Source organism: Ursus americanus, chromosome 13 (assembly GCF_024610735.1).
Source record: "Ursus americanus isolate L20-20 chromosome 13, mUrsAme1.1.p, whole genome shotgun sequence".
In the NCBI taxonomy this organism is placed as follows: Eukaryota; Metazoa; Chordata; class Mammalia; order Carnivora; family Ursidae; genus Ursus; species Ursus americanus.
The window spans coordinates 54678760-54697558 of record NC_142139.1 but is presented as its reverse complement, the minus strand read 5'-3'; the positions used below and the strand labels follow the sequence as shown (position 1 = coordinate 54697558).

The 18799-nt window shown below is 35.3% G+C and overlaps 1 protein-coding gene across 4 annotated transcripts in view; it reads left to right on the top strand.

The window, feature by feature from the left end:
- Window positions 1-18799, top strand: part of LOC123793167 (putative ATP-dependent RNA helicase DDX60) — a 102366-nt gene that overhangs the window by 18989 nt on the left and 64578 nt on the right. For all 4 annotated transcript variants that reach the window (XR_015726517.1, XM_087866568.1, XM_087866566.1 and 1 more), the window contains 9 exons: window positions 999-1157; window positions 6905-7046; window positions 7917-8072; window positions 10422-10527; window positions 10987-11102; window positions 12579-12739; window positions 15824-16070; window positions 16985-17151; window positions 18047-18199. Coding sequence is in view for 3 of the 4 variants with exons in the window: in XM_087866568.1 (XP_087722694.1) it covers window positions 999-1157; window positions 6905-7046; window positions 7917-8072; window positions 10422-10527; window positions 10987-11102; window positions 12579-12739; window positions 15824-16070; window positions 16985-17151; window positions 18047-18199 (1407 nt within the window). In the remaining variant the exon portion in view is untranslated. The remainder of the gene's footprint in view (window positions 1-998; window positions 1158-6904; window positions 7047-7916; window positions 8073-10421; window positions 10528-10986; window positions 11103-12578; window positions 12740-15823; window positions 16071-16984; window positions 17152-18046; window positions 18200-18799) is intronic.

The window sequence follows — 18799 nt, the reverse complement described above, 5'->3', positions numbered from 1 at the left end:
GGTGCCATCTTAGCTGCAGAAATACTAAAGCTCTTAACCTTCTTTATGGTTGACACAGTTTGTTAAGAATCTGTTGGCCAGTGTGTGTTTGCTCTCCAGTTAAATAGTCATCCCTATATATATGTGTACATATGCACACATACACACACTCACACACACATGTGTACACATACTGTTTTGTATATAATCTGACTGCTGGGGGATTCTTGCCTAAATTTTTATTAAAGTAAAATGAAGCTTTTGGTAACTTTTTGTACACTCTCAGAAATGAACAGGACTTACTACCTTTTACTTAGCATCCTTTATATTTGGTTTTCCAATATCTACTTGAATATATTCTTACTCAAATATCTTTTATGTCATTAGGCATGACAATTTTAAATTAGTATCACAAGAATGATACCAAACCAAGTGTATCTCTTTGGAACCTCTAGTCGTTAGACCCTATTTGGCCCTGTGGAGGCACTCTGAAATAAGTCTTACTTTTATTTCACTGACAACCCTGCAAACTTTTGAAGATGGCTAGGAGGGCCTTGTCCCATCATGTTAAATGTGCCCATTTCTTTACCTTTTTTCTAATTGGGTACGTTTTTTTAGATGTGTCCTGGTTTCTTCACTCTAATAGTATTCAGTGAAACTTTTAAAATATGATGCTTTGGACAGAATAGGGCATTTAAAATATGGCTCTGTTCTTGCAAAGTCCTGTGGGATCATGACTTCATTAGCTGCTGGGTCAGCTCATTTAAAGTTAAGCTTAACTAAAAGTACTACAAAACAGCTTTACATAAACTGCTGTGGAGCTAGCAGTTCCCTGTCCCCTTACCTGACATCTGTATTTTATATGCAGTCAAATTTATGTATGAAGAAAAAACCCTCAAAAACCTATGGAATGAAGAATGTAACAAAGCAAAATGTGGCTGCTGACCTTTGTGGTGCTGCATGCGTATCATGAAATTTCATAGCCTGCTGATCTCTATTTTACTTTCTTTGTTATTCAGGAGGAAAGTAATTGCTTAGCCCTGCAAGAGATGGAGGATTTGTGTAAACTGCATTGTCTCAGTGTGGTTTTCCTACTCCACTTACCTCTTTCTCAAAGAGCCTGCGCTAGAGTCATCACTTCCCATTGGACTAAGAACATTCACACTTTCTTAGAAATGGTAAATATGCTCTTTATTAGTTTATTTACTTATTTTTTTGTTTCCATTGCTTGACATAAGGAAACTGCAGTCACCTTCAAAAATAGATTTATAAAGGGTCCCTGAGTGGCTCAGTTGGTTAAGCCTCTGACTCTTGGTTTCAGCTCAGGTCATGATCTCAGGTTGTGAGTTCAAGCCCCATGTTGGGTTCTACGCTGGGCACAGAGACTACTTAAAAAAAAAAATTATAAGGGGATATTGTCAGCCCTTTGGGGAGCTTAAATATTTAATGGCCTAAGTCAATTTCTTCCTAATTTCAACAACTCTGGTAGTAATAACAAACAGCATGATATGTACCCAATCTAAGGATAAACATAATCTCTCTATTTTCCTTCTAATTTCTGTCAAGATCAGGTTTTTGTGTCATTAATTATAAGAGATTGGTGTCCATTGTGTTCTGCTCTTGAAAGGAATTGAAGACATATATGTAATGGTTAATTTTGTCCATTATAGATGTTAGTTAGAGAAAATTTGTAGACTTTAGGAAAATAGCAAAAACAAAAGAAACACCCAGTGACCCACTATTCAAATCAATTCATATATTACATTGCAATGTATATATGTATATATACACATACATATATAAATATATATTTTCTTTTCACAGATTTTAAAATTTTCTTTCATACTCTTGGTTAACTTCATTTTTTAATGGCTGTTATTTTTTATGGATGTACCATGGTTTACTCACCCATTTTTCTATTATAGGATATTAAGAGGTTTTAATTGTTGTATTATAAATGCTACTATTTCCAGGTTCTTTGAGTGTAAGCCTTTTCCTTTAATTTGGGGATATTGACTTAGACTTTGTGCCCAGAAGTGGGATTAGTGGATCAATTTAAATGGAAAATTTTTAAAAATCTTGATACTTGCAGTCAAAATGTTCAAGGAAAGTATTTTAGAACCAATCAATTAGTAAGCTAGTCCACAAATATTTATCTAATGTATATACATTGTGTGAGTCACTGGGGATACAGTGAGAAAAATAAGAATATATTTACCAATCTCAGCCCACCACTTTCATAGAGCTACATTTTACATAATGTTATCAGGGAAGAATCAGAATTTGCATCCAAGTCTCTATCTGCTCACTTTCCCATTCTCAGCAAACAAGTGTGTCAGAACGACCAGAGAAGAATCATTTAGGGTTTCTTGCCCTTTTTCCCCCTAGGGTCCCCTATGGCTGTCTGATGAATTCTATGAAGGGAATTTTCCCTTCCTCAGGATAATATAAATGAATAAAGTAAGATACTTAGGATTACAAGGGTATCAGTTATATTGAAATAGTTATTAAAATATTAAAACATACATTTGTGATGTAGTAATACATGTGTTTCCTTGTTACTACATTAGACAATCAAATAACTACCATACTTTCAATATATGATAAGTATAAACAGTATCTCTAGATGTTTGTAGCACTTGCAATGTAATGTGAAAATATGTTATTTCTACTGGTGCCAAATTCCAACTATGGCATAACTGTATGGCATGTCATCTGGGTTTATTATTGAAAATGAACATTTTTGCTACAACTTAGCAAAAATAAAAATTTTCTTTTTTTTTTAAATGTATTTACAACTTTTTTTTTTTAAGATTTTATTTATTTATTTGACAGAGATAGAGACAGTCAGCGAGAGAGGGAACACAAGCAGGGGGAGTGGGAGAGGAAGAAGCAGGCTCATAGTGGAGGAGCCTGATGTGGGGCTCGATCCCGTAACGCCGGGATCACGCCCTGAGCCGAAGGCAGACGCTTAACCGCTGTGCCACCCAGGCGCCCCAAAAATAAAAATTTTCTGATCTAAGTTCACGAACTCCCTAAATTCTTATCACTCCTGTGATAAGATCTTTTCTGCACGACCTCCCTCCTTTCAACCCCACCTTCCAGCTGGACCGGCATGTGCCCTTACTTTAGGGATTGGGGGAAAAAAGTCAAATTTCCCACCCTTTGAAAGAATAATATTGATCTACATAAAACAAATATTATTGAAAAAGACAATTACCTTCTTCTGCCCACACTGCACCTTCCTCATAGAGTGTCTATGATTTGAGGAGGGGAGAGAGTTGGAGAATAAATGAAGTCACCATGAGTGGGTGGGAAGGGCATGATAGAATCCCTCTAAAGTTTCAGGGGTCTGTGCATAGAAAGAACCTGTGATTTAGTTTTCAGGGCACAGACTGGGAGATAGCTAGTCTCACCCAGGATACCTGCGGCTGTATGTGCCAGGGAACTGGACCGGAAAATGCAGTATGATGTCTACCCATGAAAGTGTGGGAGATGGTCCCTGAACTTCCTGAGGGAGGGTCTGAAAGTTCTTGCAGGCTCTAAATGAGTCATGCTAGTTGATTGAGAGGGAAGGGGAACCTGCTAGTCTTTACAGAATTCTCAGAAGCCAGATGAGGGGATAAGTGGGAAATAACATGGAAAAGACCCCTTTAAATCTGAGGACTGTATTTCAGTAGACTGTGAACTCCATGGAACAAATGGAAGCCCCTCCATAACCACTGACCATTTAATCTCTATTCAAGGGACCTGGGTCTATTGCCCGTGTAGAATACTGAAGAGTGAGGTATAACTGAAGGCAGCCAAACTGAGTGGTGGGCACCGTTTTTAACCAAAATGTATAAATTTTTTTATACATACTTTTTTTTTTTAACAACAAATGTATAAACACTCCTGTCAAAGCCTGGCATGGGGACTCATGAAGAGCATTGATCTGAGTGTGACTGGGAAGTAATTGAATTGGACTGATTTTACTTTGTAATGCTTACATTATATTTACTGAAATACCATAATGCATATGTAGGATCAACAATTAAAGTTCGGAAACAGAAGAATACATTGATTGTGTATCTAGGTCTATATCTGTGAGCATTTACAACTGCTCTAACAGAAGTGTTAAAGGTTTTATGATGTGGTGTACACAATACCATGTGGCTCTGCTGATGCTTGGGGGAGAAAATATTTCCCTATATCCCAAAGCCCGCTGGGGAACTTTCCTCTAGGCATTTTGATAGTCTGTTGAGAAGAAGCTGACTGTGGTTAATTAAAGGGATAGGAAGACTGTATTTCCAGCTCTTTTTAGTTTATTTATTTAATTTTAAAGATTTTATTTATTTGAGAGAGAAAGAAAGAGAGAGAGTGCACACATGAGCAGGGAGAGGGACAGAGAGAGGAGAGAAGGAGACACAGACTCCCCACTAAGCAGGGTAGCTGGAGACAAGGCTCCATCCCAGGATGCTGGGATCATGACCTGAGCCGAAGGCAGACACTTAACTGACTAAGCCACCCATACACCCCTAATTTACTTTAGACATTTCAGTAAAATCATGTCAGGTTAATACATTAAACCTATTGATACGACATATTAGATACTCAAATAATGCATTCTAGCATCAATATTACTGTGCTGCGAGTTTTGTTGTAGTTATTTCTCAGATAATATTTGATTTTTTTGGTCAACTTTTTGTAGGTTGAATTACATATACTCAGTCACCGAATGGTATGAATGTCATAATTGTGGTATTGATTTACAGATTTAGATGAATGCTCTGTATGTATAGTTTTCATTTATAAAGAGTCTTATAAACAATTTTTTATGGACAGTGCTAATTAGGTGAAAGGATATTACAAAGTCTTTCTAAATTATGTAATATTCTAAGATGGTTCTGCAGGACATACTTTGTGGTTTTAGCTGATAGAAAACATCACTCTTCAATTAGGATGGCATGGATTGAGGACAGGATAGGAATAGGTGCTAGTTATTTTGCACCAGCTTTATGTGTATACTTTACCTATGTTACCTCATTAAGACATAATAATACCCTCGTATGTCCTCATTTTACAGACGAAAAACTTGGGCTCAGAAAGGCTAAATGGCCCTAAGCTTAGCACAACTAATAAATGATCAAGGTGGGAGATAAGTTCATCTCTGTCCGGCTTCCAAATCTGTGCCCTTCCCACCATCCTCTGCTCCCTTGTTAAGGGGAAACAGCTGATTATCCCATAGTCAAGCACCCCTCTGTTCTTTTCTATCCTCCATGCTTCATTTTGGTAGCACCCAGTAGCTGGAAGTGTAAATTCAGGTAGACTCTGAAATTTCCACAATAAAAAGCGTATTCTGAGGGCTGTGGAAAAATCAACAAGCAAACTCTGAAGGGAGAATTTCATGTTTACTCAAATCCTGACACTTGGAGACCATTCGGAGGCACTTCTTATATGAAGTGAATAAAATGAGGAATGTTTGCTGTACTGTATTCACATATTACCATTTGTTTACTCAGTGGTATTATGGGAAAGGATTGGGTGGGGAGAACCTTACATGGCAGTGGTTCTCCAAGTATGGTTACCTTGAACAACATCATCAGCATCACCCGGAAACTTGTTAGAAATGCAAATTCTTAGGCTCCATCTCAGAGCTACTGAATCAATCTTGGGATGATGCCTAGCAATCTGTTTTATTTGACAATCTTTCCATGTGGGGCTCCTGCTGAAGTTGGAGAACCACTGTTTTATGGCTCTGTGGCAATCTCTTTAGTATTTTATTGTAGCTAAAACTACACTGTAGGTAGGAGTCTCCTACCTTGATATTTATGACTTCTCTTGAAACTTGGGCAGTCTCCCTAACATCTGTTTAGAGCTAGGTCGTCCAAAGCACTAGCCCATAGCTACAAGTGGATATTAAACTTGGAATTAAATGTGGAATGTGGGTAGTCTGAAGTGAGATCTGCTCTAAACTTAAAAGAAACACCAGGTTTCAAAAAAACTTAGTATGAAAAACATGTAAACTACTCTGTTAAAATTTTTATATTGATTACACATTGAAATGATAATACTTTGGATATGTCGAGTTAAATAAAATAAAATTTTGCTTTTTCTTTTTAATGTGACTTCTGGAAACTTAGGATAAAATATGCAGCTTGACCATGTTATATTTCTGTTGGATAATTCTGGGTTCTGTTTCCACATCAGTATAGATAAATAAATTATTCACATTTGGAAAGCATTTGGTTTTATCATTGAGGGAGGGTGGAGCAGAGAAGCCTCAATTTTCCCCCATTGAACGTTAACTCCCCAAACACTATCATTGACTGAAAAGATGACTAGGCTCTTGCTTGCTAAGGTTGTTTACTCATGTCTACTCAACTCTGAACTAACTGTGGCCAGGAAGACATTCTGTCTGTGAGGCATGAACATAGCCTCACTGTCATAAACTCAGCAGCTGCACACCAATGTAGGTGGAAGGGAATCTTTGAGTTTGAAGGATTCAGCATCTTCTAGACCCCTAAACAATCAAATGCTATTTCTTGAATCCTCTTTGGACCTGCAAGTAGAATTGGAAAACATTAAAACCTTAGTGAAGAACAGAGGTAGATTTGAAAGCAGAAGTATTTCTGTAGCATTGGGATTGTATCTGTGGTTTAGTGTGAAAAAAAAAATTGTATTGCGTCAAACACAGATTTCTATGATTCAGAATAAAGAACTACGCTGAATGAATTTTTTGGTCAGTTTGGTTTTACTTTATGATCTAACCTTTTAAGATATAAAACATTCATCATTATCCAGCCTTAAAGGACTTACATTAATAAGAACTGAAAGAACCTTGCCAACTTGCCTTTCATTGGATTAGTGATGCATTTGAAGTTGTATTATAGTTTATTGCTAATATAATAATTATCAATGACTTGGTTTTATTTTTAATTTTCAGAAAAAGTGGTGTGAGTATTTCATCCTAAGTAATATAAACATTTGTGAATTTTGGAATCTGAATTTAATTCACCTTTCGGACTTAAGTGATGAGCTTCTGTTGAAGAATATTGCTTTTTACTATGAAAATGAAAATGCTGAAGGTACCACCTTAGTATATTATAGTAATTGTACTTTCATCCAGAGATAAACATTATAAGGGATTTAAAACTTCAAAATCGTTTTCCTATATGTCCAACATATAACATAGCAATTATTTTCCTTTCAATCTTTGTTTATACATGTATATAAGTTTTATTTAGTTGTAATCAGTGTGAGTGTTATATTTTAAAACATTTTTAACTTAATATACTCAAGTTTTCTTGAAAAAATAGTGTTTAGGTATTTGGCATTTCTAGATAATTTTGACAGTTGTATTTTTCATTTAAATATATGCAATACATTTTAAAAATATTTATTCTAATTAAAGTAATCATCCTACTACATGAGATATTTACAGAATTTTAATTTTTTTCCAGAGACAAAGCTGATTTATATGTTATATGTAATTTGTTTTTCTTTCTTTGAATTCTTTTGTTAGAATAAATTTTCTGCTGTTTCTTAATAGTAAAAGAAAAAGAAAACATGTTTTAAGAGAGCTAGAACTCATTGAGCATTCTTGAAGCTGCTTTGACCTCTAGAATTTGGTTCCTCCACTTTATAAACATTGGAATGGGTTAGCTACATATAAATTTAGCAACTCTCTACAAATTTTCTTATCTTTGAAAAATAAGTTCTATTCAGTTTTATCGGTTGTAAAGTTATATGTGGCATAACATTTTAACATTATAAAATAGATATTCATAATCTCTTATTATGATAGTTGTAATTTATTCATTTAGGTGCAGTGTGGAAGTCACTGAAAATTTCACTGTTTAACAAATATTTCAGAACTCTATGAATTTAGTTGAAGTGCATGCTTCTGTATATATAGGAATGACTTTTAATATTTAGTACTTTTAACTATTATATAGGCCTACATTCAAATTTAGGAGATGCCATTATGAAAGATTATGAACATCTCTGGAATACTGTGTCAAAGTTGATCAGAAAGTTTGCTGTTGGAAAGCCATTTCCTCTGAGAACAACAAAACTTTCTTTTCTTGAAAAGAATCCATCACCAATCAAAGGTAATAGATCTCTAAATTAATTTGAAATAACAGTTCAAATCTCTGAAAATTTTTTGAAAACACTACTAACTAAATGCTGTAGATCCAAATAATTTTCTTGCACTATGCATTTAAATAATAAATAAATAATAATAAATAAAAATAAAGTTACCTCTCCCTATATCATTGGGAAATGATATATGCTAGGACTATAATTTTGAAGTTATATATTTTGCTTGTAGCTAATGTTGTTGCCAATTTAAAAAAGCCAGATATATGTGACTTTCATTTTTTTTAAAAAGATTTTATTTATTTATTCAACAGAGATAGAAACAGCCAGCGAGAGAGGGAACACAAGCAGGGGGAGTGGAAGAGGAAAAAGCAGGCTCATAGCGGAAGAGCCTGATGTGGGGCTCGATCCCATAACACTGGGATCACGCCCTGAGCCAAAGGCAGACGCTTAACCACTGCACCACCCAGGCGCCCCTGTGACTTTCATTTCTATCAATATGGCAGTATAGGTTAAGGGAAAAATCTTTTTTGGGAAACAATTGAAATGCTGGTAAGACACACCAAACATCCTTGTGTATTATCGTAGCTAAGCTCAAAACAGGGAGGGAAAAGCTCAAAAAAAAAAAAAAAAAAAGGGAGAGACTGATCTTCGGCTAATACAAAATAAATTACTCTGATGATTTCTAATTATAGGTCCATCTTCCCAAGAATCGGGGGTTTCAGTTATTCTGTTAGTAGTGTCAAGACAACTCTAAGCCAGAAAATTGACTTAAAGTGATCAGAAGAATCTAGTACATTCTTTGTAGAGGAAAAACATCATAAACCCTGGGAACACCTGGGTGGCTCGGTTGGTTAAGCATCTGCTTTCAGCTCAGGTCATGATCCCAGGGTCCTGGGATCGAGCCCCTCATGGGGCTCCCTGCTCAGCAAGGAACCTGCTTCACCCACTGCCTGCCACTCCCCCTGCTTGTGCTCTCTCTCTGACAAATAAATAAATAAAAATTAAAAACTTCATAAACCCTGGTTTTACAGGATACAGGGTTTTACTCATATTCTGTCAAATATGAGTACAAATATGAATTTATAAAACGACAGGAAATAAGCTGCTAAGAGAAAAATGTAAGCTATAGAACTAGAACTTCATATTTTGTAATTATCAAAAGTAGAATATACTATATGTGTATTTAAAATCTCAAAGAAACAAAATATGAAATTTGAAACATGAGAAAATTACAAAGTTCTATAAAACACCATTCACATTTTAAAGTAACCAAAATTGTAGAAATGAAAATAGTGTCAATGGATAGGCTAAAAAGGTGATTGGATATTGCTAAAGAGAATGTGTAAACTAGAAATAGATCAAAAGAATTAGACTCTTGAGGAATATCAAATAAGGGGTTTATTGATCCCAGGAAGATCAAGTAGGGGAGTGGTTAGGTAAGATCAGGAAGAGAACAAACCCAGTGTGAGTCATGTTAATGAGTAGATTTCCACTGTGGGCAAATACAGGTAGATTTTACTGGGAATCTTAGAGTAGTGTACAAACCACCTCAGAGATGTCTTACCTGAAGAGCAAGATAGCTGGGGCATTTACCTTGCAACTCCTGTCACACTTTTGGCTGAGGGCTATCTCTGGGGCATTGAATCCTTAGCAGTTCTGGCCTTCCTCACATGGCAGTAAAAAGGAAAGTGCTCAGGCAGAGAGCTGCAGAGACTTGCAGTAAGAAGGTGTTAGGCAAACACAGAAACAGTGAACACCAAGGGGATAATCGGCAGAGCAATGGCAGCTTACCTAGAATTATGAACCAGATATAAATAAAAAGGCATTCATTAGCCAACTAGTATATATAGGATATATGTGTGATATGGCATCTATCACATGTATATGTATATGTGCAGATACATATATATAATATCAAAGAGGATGTAAGAAAATACTGTAATGATATCAAATTATTTCATTATTATTTATATATTTCCCCCTACTTTTTAAAAATTTCATTTCCATAAAAGTATTTATGTAGGAGATCTCTGAGTGAGAGTTCCATATTCCAATTCCTTGTAATAGGTGATAATGAAAGAAATAAATATTAAAAAAATAGGAAACAGTTATTTTCTACCTACCTAGCTACCTACCTACATGCCTAAATGCTGCCTATTTCTTCATAATCTGTTATGTTTCAAAATGTTTTAATGTGGGCAATAGCTTTATGGGAAGGTCTGGAATTGATAAATGTAAATAAAATCAATGAAAAATATTTTTTAATGTAAGGTTTTAGAAAATGATGTGTAATGTTCCTGTGTGAAAGTTTCCCATTTAACACTGTCTTAATTTTTTTTTTTTTTACTTGTTTACAGATACCTCCAAGGAAAAGATTCCTAATTTGGGATTTATTTCAATGTCATGTGAAGTGGTTGATAAGTTTGTTGGCAACCTTTTGAAAGATTTGCCTTTCTTAAAAAGGTATAAGACCAAAAATGTCTCAGTAAGTGGGTGGAATGGATGACTTACTCATTAAAGATTCTATGAAATGAAACAAATTAAATGGAATATATTAGATGCAATATGTGTTTGTAACATATAATGAGTTTAAAGCAAATTTATCAATGTCTTTGATCTTAACTAGGTTAAAATCAACGTGGTTTTAATCTTAGAGTAAAATTACTCCAGCTGGATGTTTTTAATTAGTGGATTAATTAATGAATATTTGTTGATTTGATGAGACTGTTAGAAAAGTGGGGTAGATTCTGGGTTCTTAAGCACCTAATAAACTGCTTTTTGGGTTCTAACACCCACATCATATTATAGAAAGAGGAAAGGTGGCTATGATTTTTAATAAAATATTAAAAAATGAAATCCGTGTTGTATTCTATTTAGAGGCATGAAATTTAAAATATGCATATATTTCTGTTTGTCTTGTAGTGATGATCCTATTGTAACTTCACTAGTTAAACAAAAGGAATTCAATGAACTTTTGCATTGGCATTCTCACAGACCCCTTAGTGATGATTATGACAGGACAAAGTGTCAATTTGATGGTGAGTTATATGACTCTGATGAAATAAATTAAAATCAATTTCACTCTCTTTTTATTTTGTAATAAAAAATTATCATATCATGAGCCACAAGTTATACTTCTTGAATAATGATAGTCAACAAGATATTTCGATGTATGTCAGTAAAGATGATAATGAAAAAGTCCCACTCTGTTTACTGATAGTCATAGGAACACAGGAATGCAGATGTCCTAAACAAAAATTTAAAGCTTTTTAAAATAAATATGGTTTGTAGTTTAAGGTATTTGTACATTCCTTGAAATTTATAATACTGAGGCCATAGTCTTTCAAGCAGTTTCAACTACTTTCACACCACCCCGTTGATTACATGTAACAAGTGCCAGTATTTTGTGTGCCTTCATTCTCAGGATGGTTGGAACTGCAAAAGGAGGCCCATGAAACCACTAAAAGTAGATCAACAGAGATTGACTTAGGGATCTTGTCTCCTTGGTTAATCCCTTGTCTTCACCTCATCTTTGTCTACCCCTATGCTTACCTCCACCCTTCTTCAAGTTGACAAAACTTACTTTCAGAAGAATCTAGGAGTGTGCATAGTAAGCTTGCTCATATTTATCAGCCTGCTTACATAAACAGCTACTGAGATCCTGCAAGATGTGAGGGGATCTTTTAGATTAACTATTAATATCCTTCAAAGTGGTTTAATTTGCTATATGTAGATACAGACATAGAAAATTCAACCAGCTTAATTATCCCCTTAATTGAGGTTTTTTAGGTATGAGAGTAAGTCATACCTTGATTATTGGGATTTCCTTTGTCTTTGGATTTTTCCATAGCGAAAGTGTTTTTCAGCTGCCAAGCTCTTGGCTCTGTGGCTCTGGTTTAGCGTAAGGATTTTTCTGTCAGGCAGTACCAGAAGCCAAAATATCCAAGGTGGATATCTTCTTGATTTTGCCTCTACCACCTTCTTTTTTTTTTTTTCTTTAAAGATTTTATTTATTTATTTGACAGAGAGAGACAGCGAGAGAGGGAACACAAGCAAGGGGAGTGTTAGAGGGAGAAGCAGGCTTCCCATGGAGCAGGGAGCCCGATGTGGGGCTCGATCCCAGGACCCTGGGATCATGACCTGAGCCGAAGGCAGACGCTTAACGGCTGAGCCACCCAGACGCCCCTCTACCTTCTTCTTCTTAAACTCATTCATAGGGCAAATAACAGGAATTACGCAGAATCTGTCATTCTCTGTAGCATCCTGCTATTTGCTTTAGGAGGTAGACCGTGGAAGAATGTTTTGTCACTTCCATCCTTTAAATTAGGTAAAGAATTACTCCATAGAAAAGAATTGCCTGACTTGATTCCGTCTTTAACAAAAGTAAATCAGACTAAATTCCTATTCCAAACTAAAAAGTACATTCATTGTGTGGGTGGGATGGTATGAAGAATTAGTGAGAATGCTGTCGAAAAAATATAGTAGTTTTACATTTTAAATCTTTTCTTTTTCAGAAAAATCTAGAGATCCTCATTATCTTAGGTCTGTACAGAAGTATCATGTTTTTCAACGATTTTATGGGAATTCATTAGAATCGGTCTCTTCAAAAGTCGTCGTAACTCAAGCTGTCAAGCCAAAGAATAATTTTAGTGCACCCAAGAACAAAAAGGCACATGTAGGTTCTATTAATTCCATCAAATTTTAAAACTGTTTTTTTTCTGGTCTTTTCTTAAGTTTATATTTGTTCAGTTCCTCTGATAGTTTCTTTCCATGCTATGCTTTTTCTTTTTAGGTATGATCATTTAGATTATTTTATTTACTTGGTAAGAAAGTCTAACCTCCATATACAGGGTTATATATGATCCTCTAAACATAATAAAATGTATATGTATTTGAAAAAGAATATAAGACAATAGGTTACTAAAGGCTTGGATTTAGAAATGTTGAAATAAAATTAATAATATAGTTCTTTTGAGTTCTGGTCTACAATGGCAATATAGGAGGTTCCCGAACTCATCTCCTCCCATAGACACACAGAATTTACAGATAAATACAGAAAAGTTCTCTCTGAAAGCAATCCAGAAACTAGAGAAATAACTACTATACATTGGATAAATGAGAAAAATTCCACAATAAAACAGGTAGAAGAGGCTGAGACATACTCTTGCTATAAACCCCATCCCTGGTGCAGAGACATACACTTGGGAGAAAACTCATAAGTCCCTGTTTTTCCCTCAGGAGGAAAGGGTTGGGACCAAATTTTTGGTCTGGCTCCCCAACTTTTAGTTCCACCTGAAGAAAGGGCCCCTCAAAATATCTAGCTTTAAATGCCAATAAAACCTGCATCCACAGGACCCAAAAGATTATAGCCTGACTATCCCCACCAGGGCACAGAGGCAGCAGACTGAAATGCTTATTCCCAGTCTTTCCCTGAAAGAGACTGATTTGCATACTGTAAAAAGTCCAAGCAGAAATGGGGACTTTTGCTTTAATAGTTAAAAAGCAGCCTTTCCAAGCCCAGGTAGGTGGTCATTGTTTTTCTCCTTGTGGTGACAACCTCCTTTTTATTTTCATAGTCATTTGTTGGTGAAATCATCCAATTACAACTTTTCCTTTTTCATTTAGAGCTACCAAGAAGTTTCTATTTTTTTTAAAGAGAGATGTTATAGAATAGAAAGTTTGCAGCAAAAATTCTCATTACATAGTATAAGTTATGAAGACCGAAAAAAATCCCATTTTTCTTTTACATTATTAAAAATTAAATAAATTATCTCATTGGAGTTAAACACCCTCAGCACTATATAAATGTGCTCTTCTGGGGCGCCTGGGTGGCTCAGTCACTGGGCGGCTGCCTTTGGCTCAGGTCGTGATCCCAGCGTTCTGGGATGGAGCCCCGCATCAGGCTCCCTGCTCAGCTGGAAGCCTGCTTCTCCCTTTCCCACTCCCCCTGCTTGTGTTCCCTCTCTCGCTGCCTCTCTCTCTGTCAAATAAATAAATAAAATCTTCAAAGAAAAACTGCTCTTCTAGCAACTGGTTAATAAATCTGCATATTTGGTATATAATAAGCATTGTGCATGGCAAAGCACCAGGGATCACCCTTGTCTTATTGAGAAAGAACCATGCTGAGTTAACCTAGAACCAGTACATTTGGCAGATTAGAACATTGGGAAACCTCAAATAATGTTGATTAGAATTAAATGTTGAGGGGGCGCCTGGGTGGCACAGCGGTTAAGCGTCTGCCTTCAGCTCAGGGCGTGATCCCGGCGTTCCGGGATCAAGCCCCACATCAGGCTCTTCCGCTATGAGCCTGCTTCTTCCTCTCCCACTCCCCCTGCTTGTGTTCCTTCTCTCGCTGTCTCTCTCTCTGTCAAATAAATAAATAAAAAATCTTAAAAAAAAAAAAGAATTAAATATTGAGAAGGGGATGACAACTAATATCGACTTCATTGTAAGCAAAATTTATATATTAATTTCATGACTAACCAGAATAGTAGAAGGTTTATAGAATTCTCTTTTTTTTAATAATTTTTATTTTGTTATATTAGTCACCATACAGTACATCCCCAGTTTTTGATGCGATTGTTCCATGATTCATTATTTGCGTATAACACCCAGTGCACCATGCAATATGTGCCCTACTTAATACCCATCATCAGCCTATCCCAATCCTCCGCCCCCCTCCCCTCTGAAGCCCTCAGTTTGTTTCCCAGAGTCCCCAGTGAATACAATTCTTTAATTTGTTTTTGCAGATTAATAAATCAGATGGGTAAAACTATAGTAAAGTGGGTCCATATTGAGTTTAAGTCAGTTGGAAAATCTTTTTTTTTTTTTAAAGATTTTATTTATTTATTTGACAGAGATAGAGACAGCCAGCGAGAGAGGGAACACAAGCAGGAGGAGTGGGAGAGGAAGAAGCAGGCTGATAGCAGAGGAGCCTGATGTGAGGCTCGATCCCACAACGCCGGGATCACGCCCTGAGCCAAAGGCAGACGCTCAACCACTGTGCCACCCAGGCGCCCCTCAATTGGAAAATCTTATCTAGATAGAGCAAATCAGTTATATTTATGTTGTTCCTTTCCATCCACTCCTTTCCTTCATCTGGTTTCGCTTTTCCTCATTTACTTATCAAATATTATGAGCTAAATGATTTGTGCTTGAGATATACAGACAACTATGGCATATTTCTGTTTCAAGGAAGTTAATCTAGATAGGAGGTATGACAAGTAAAATCATAACTACAGTATGTGTAATGAGTACTTTGATAGAGAGATGCCCTGGCAGAGAAGGAATATATGAGTTAGGCTTAGGAGTTAGGAAAGGCTTCATGGAAGAAATATCTTGAAGGACAAGTAGGCGACAGGGAGATGACCATGGAAGAGGAAAATCCATTCCAGAGAGAGCAGCAGGAACCAATGCAAGAGACATCAGAAAGCAGTGGCTTGATGTTTCCAATTTTATTAATTTACTTTCTGATTTATAATCTGTACCACTCAGAAATCTACAAAATTATCTGCAGAGAGGCTTTATAGTGATTAAATTTAATTGTCATAAGTTTTCAATTAACAGAGGCTTTGTTTTTAAGAAATAAATACTGAATTTAAAATTTTTCCTATTCAAGAATGGGAAGATGGTCAAAATAACCAATATACACTTAAAATTATTGTCTCATATATGAAATTTATTCTTGGGATATTTCCAATTTGTTTCATGATATGCTTTTCCTTTTTCTTTTTCTTTTTTTTTTTTCCTTTTTGGGCAGGAGACTAAGGCTGAAATAATTACTAGAGAGAATAAAAAGAGGTTATTTGCTAAGGAGGAACAAAAAGAGGAGAAAAAGTGGAGTGTTCTGTCATTTTCTATTGAGGAGGAAATGAAAGAGAACTTAAACTCTGGAATAAAGAACCTGGAAGAGTTTTTGAAATCGTGTAAAAGTAACTCAGTGAAATTTCGAGTTGAAATGGTAGCATTAACTGCCTGCTTGAAAGCATGGAAAGAACATTGCCGAGGTAAAGTTACGTATTTCTGGATTTTTTGTTTTGATGAATTGGAGAATTAATAAAAGGATGTAATGATGATAGCTGTCATTTATTAATTGGAAGCCTTAGATTCATTATGTGATTTTATCCTTACAAAATTCCTCTAAGGATTACTTCTTTTATTAGTGAGCAATGAAATCCCAAAGTAGCAAATATACAGCACATTCCTAAGCAAATTCAAATCAGATCAGTCAAAGACAGGCTTAAGATTACCCCCCTTCTTTATCCTTTTCTTCCCCTACCGATCTTCCTAGTTCTTACGTTCCATAGATGAGAGAAATCATATGATAATTGTCTTTCTCTGCTTGACTTATTTCACTTAGCATTATCTCCTCCAGTGCCGTCCATGTTGCAGCAAATGTTGAGAACTCGTTCTTTTTGATAGCTGAGTAATTTGGCAGTTGTAATTGACTAATTGAATTAGCAACCTCCCCAATGATTACACCAAACAGTTATCTATAGTCAACAGTAGGACTCAATAAATGTTGCAAAGTTTTAAACCAGATATTTAAAGTCATCTAAATTTTTTTTGACAACAGTAGAGAAGTCATGAAGATAATAGGTGAGAAAAGATTTGTTGCTCCCCAGAACACTTACACAACCTTGAGCTTTAACAATCTTATTTCTATCATGAACTATAAGACTTTTCTTTGTCTCTATTATTTGCACAGCTACTTCCTAGTTATCCATGGAAATAATGAAGTAGGTATAGCTGCACTTTAATTATATTTTACCTAGTCCTCTGTATTTGAAAACCTTTATTAATGTTAAATAAGATAGTGAGTTTAATTAGGTCAGATTGATAGCCTAGATGACTAATCTTGGATAATCAAACATTTTTTTGATGGTCTTTATAAAAATTATATTGTTTATTATTTGTTAAGGTGAAACCACAAAAGATTTAAATATAGCTGTTCAAATGATGAGAAGGATCCATTCCTTGATGGAGAAATACCCAGAACTTTTGCGGGAGGCAGATCAGCAACTCATAGCCAAATGCCTGAAGTATTTAGGATTTGATGAATTGGCAAGTTCTTTATATCCAACCCAGGTAATTTTCAAAATAGCTCCATTTTTATAGAATAATTATTGGGCATACATAAAGTGTCTTGCAAATAGAGTCACCTCTTCTAAATTTTTACTTTTTTTAACTGACAATGTTTACTCCTATGTTCAAAGTCTGTACTAGTAATTCAGCTGTCCAAACTTGAAATAAAGTAGAATTAGAAAACTGATACAAATGCTTGTCTGAACAAACAGGTTAAATGCCAGATAATTTCTGCAGAACCTTAAAACTTATACTGTGTTAAATTCCAGCAAACAATTTAAAAAACTATATTGTGATTGTTCAGTTGTCTTTAAATGTATTAGATGTAGCTAGAAATACCATAATGGATATTTGAAAATCTTGATGTCAATCAATATACTCACAGTTAAGATAATGATTTAGACGGTAAAGAACTTCTTCAATAAATATTACAAAATTGAAAAGGTGGTATAAGTCAAGCAGAGAAAGACAATTATCATATGGTTTCTCTCATCTATGGAACATAAGAACTAGGAAGATTGGTAGGAGAAGAAAGGGATAAAGAAAAGGGGGTAATCAGAAGGGGGAATGAAGCATGAGAGACTATGGACTATGAGAAACAAACTGAGGGCCTCAGAGGGAAGGGGGTGGGGGAATGGGATAGACTGGTGATAGGTAGTAAGGAGGCACGTATTGCATGGTGCACTGTGTGTTATATGCAACTAATAAATCATCGAACTTTACATCAGAAACCAGGGATGTACTGTATGGTGACTAACATAATAAAAAAACATTAAAAAAAAAGAAAAGGTGGTAAGATGCTTTTCTCATAAAAAGTACTCAGTAATATATATTTTAATTATTTAAATAATGTTGTAGTTTAAAATCACTTTCCAAATGGACTTTTTAAATAATGTAGGTCGCAAGAGATGACGTAAAGAAAACAGATAAATACTCAATTGGCATTGGGCCAGTTCGGTTTCAACTACAATACATGGGCCATTATTTGATACGAGATGAGAGAAAAGATCCAGATCCCAGAGTTCAGGATTTTATTCCTGACACATGGCAGGTAATAATTGAATGAAACAAAAATTTTATTTGTATTTTATTAAATGTGATTTCAGGAACTTATTATTGTGGTTTTACACATTATATTTGGCATGAACTTAATATTGAGTCATGTCATTTAAAATTATTTTATCATTGGAAATGATGAAATGGAAATTCTTTTCCCCTTAAGGAAAGGGAAATTTTCATTTTGTTCATTTTTTATAAATAGACCATTTCCTTGGAGGTAGTTTGATGAATTCAAATATATATTATCAAAGTTCAGTCTGTGTCATCCAGTTGTATCATTGTGGAGCAACCTCCATGTTTTCCACGTGGCAATAGGATTTCATATGTAAATGTGCACAGAGCAATTTTGGTAGTTTAAACAATATAGCAATTGTTTACAGATTTACATGCTATACCTGTCACGATCATAGCCATTCTTCTATAAATAAATGTAAAATTGATGGATATAAAATTTGGAATAAAATGGTGTGTTTCTGTGGAGATTGAACCATATAAAATTGCTGATAAATTGAACATGTTTACCTACAAAAGTGCAATTTCATAGGTTCAGTCTACTAGACTTCCAGTTCAGAATATGGTCTTTATCTTTCTT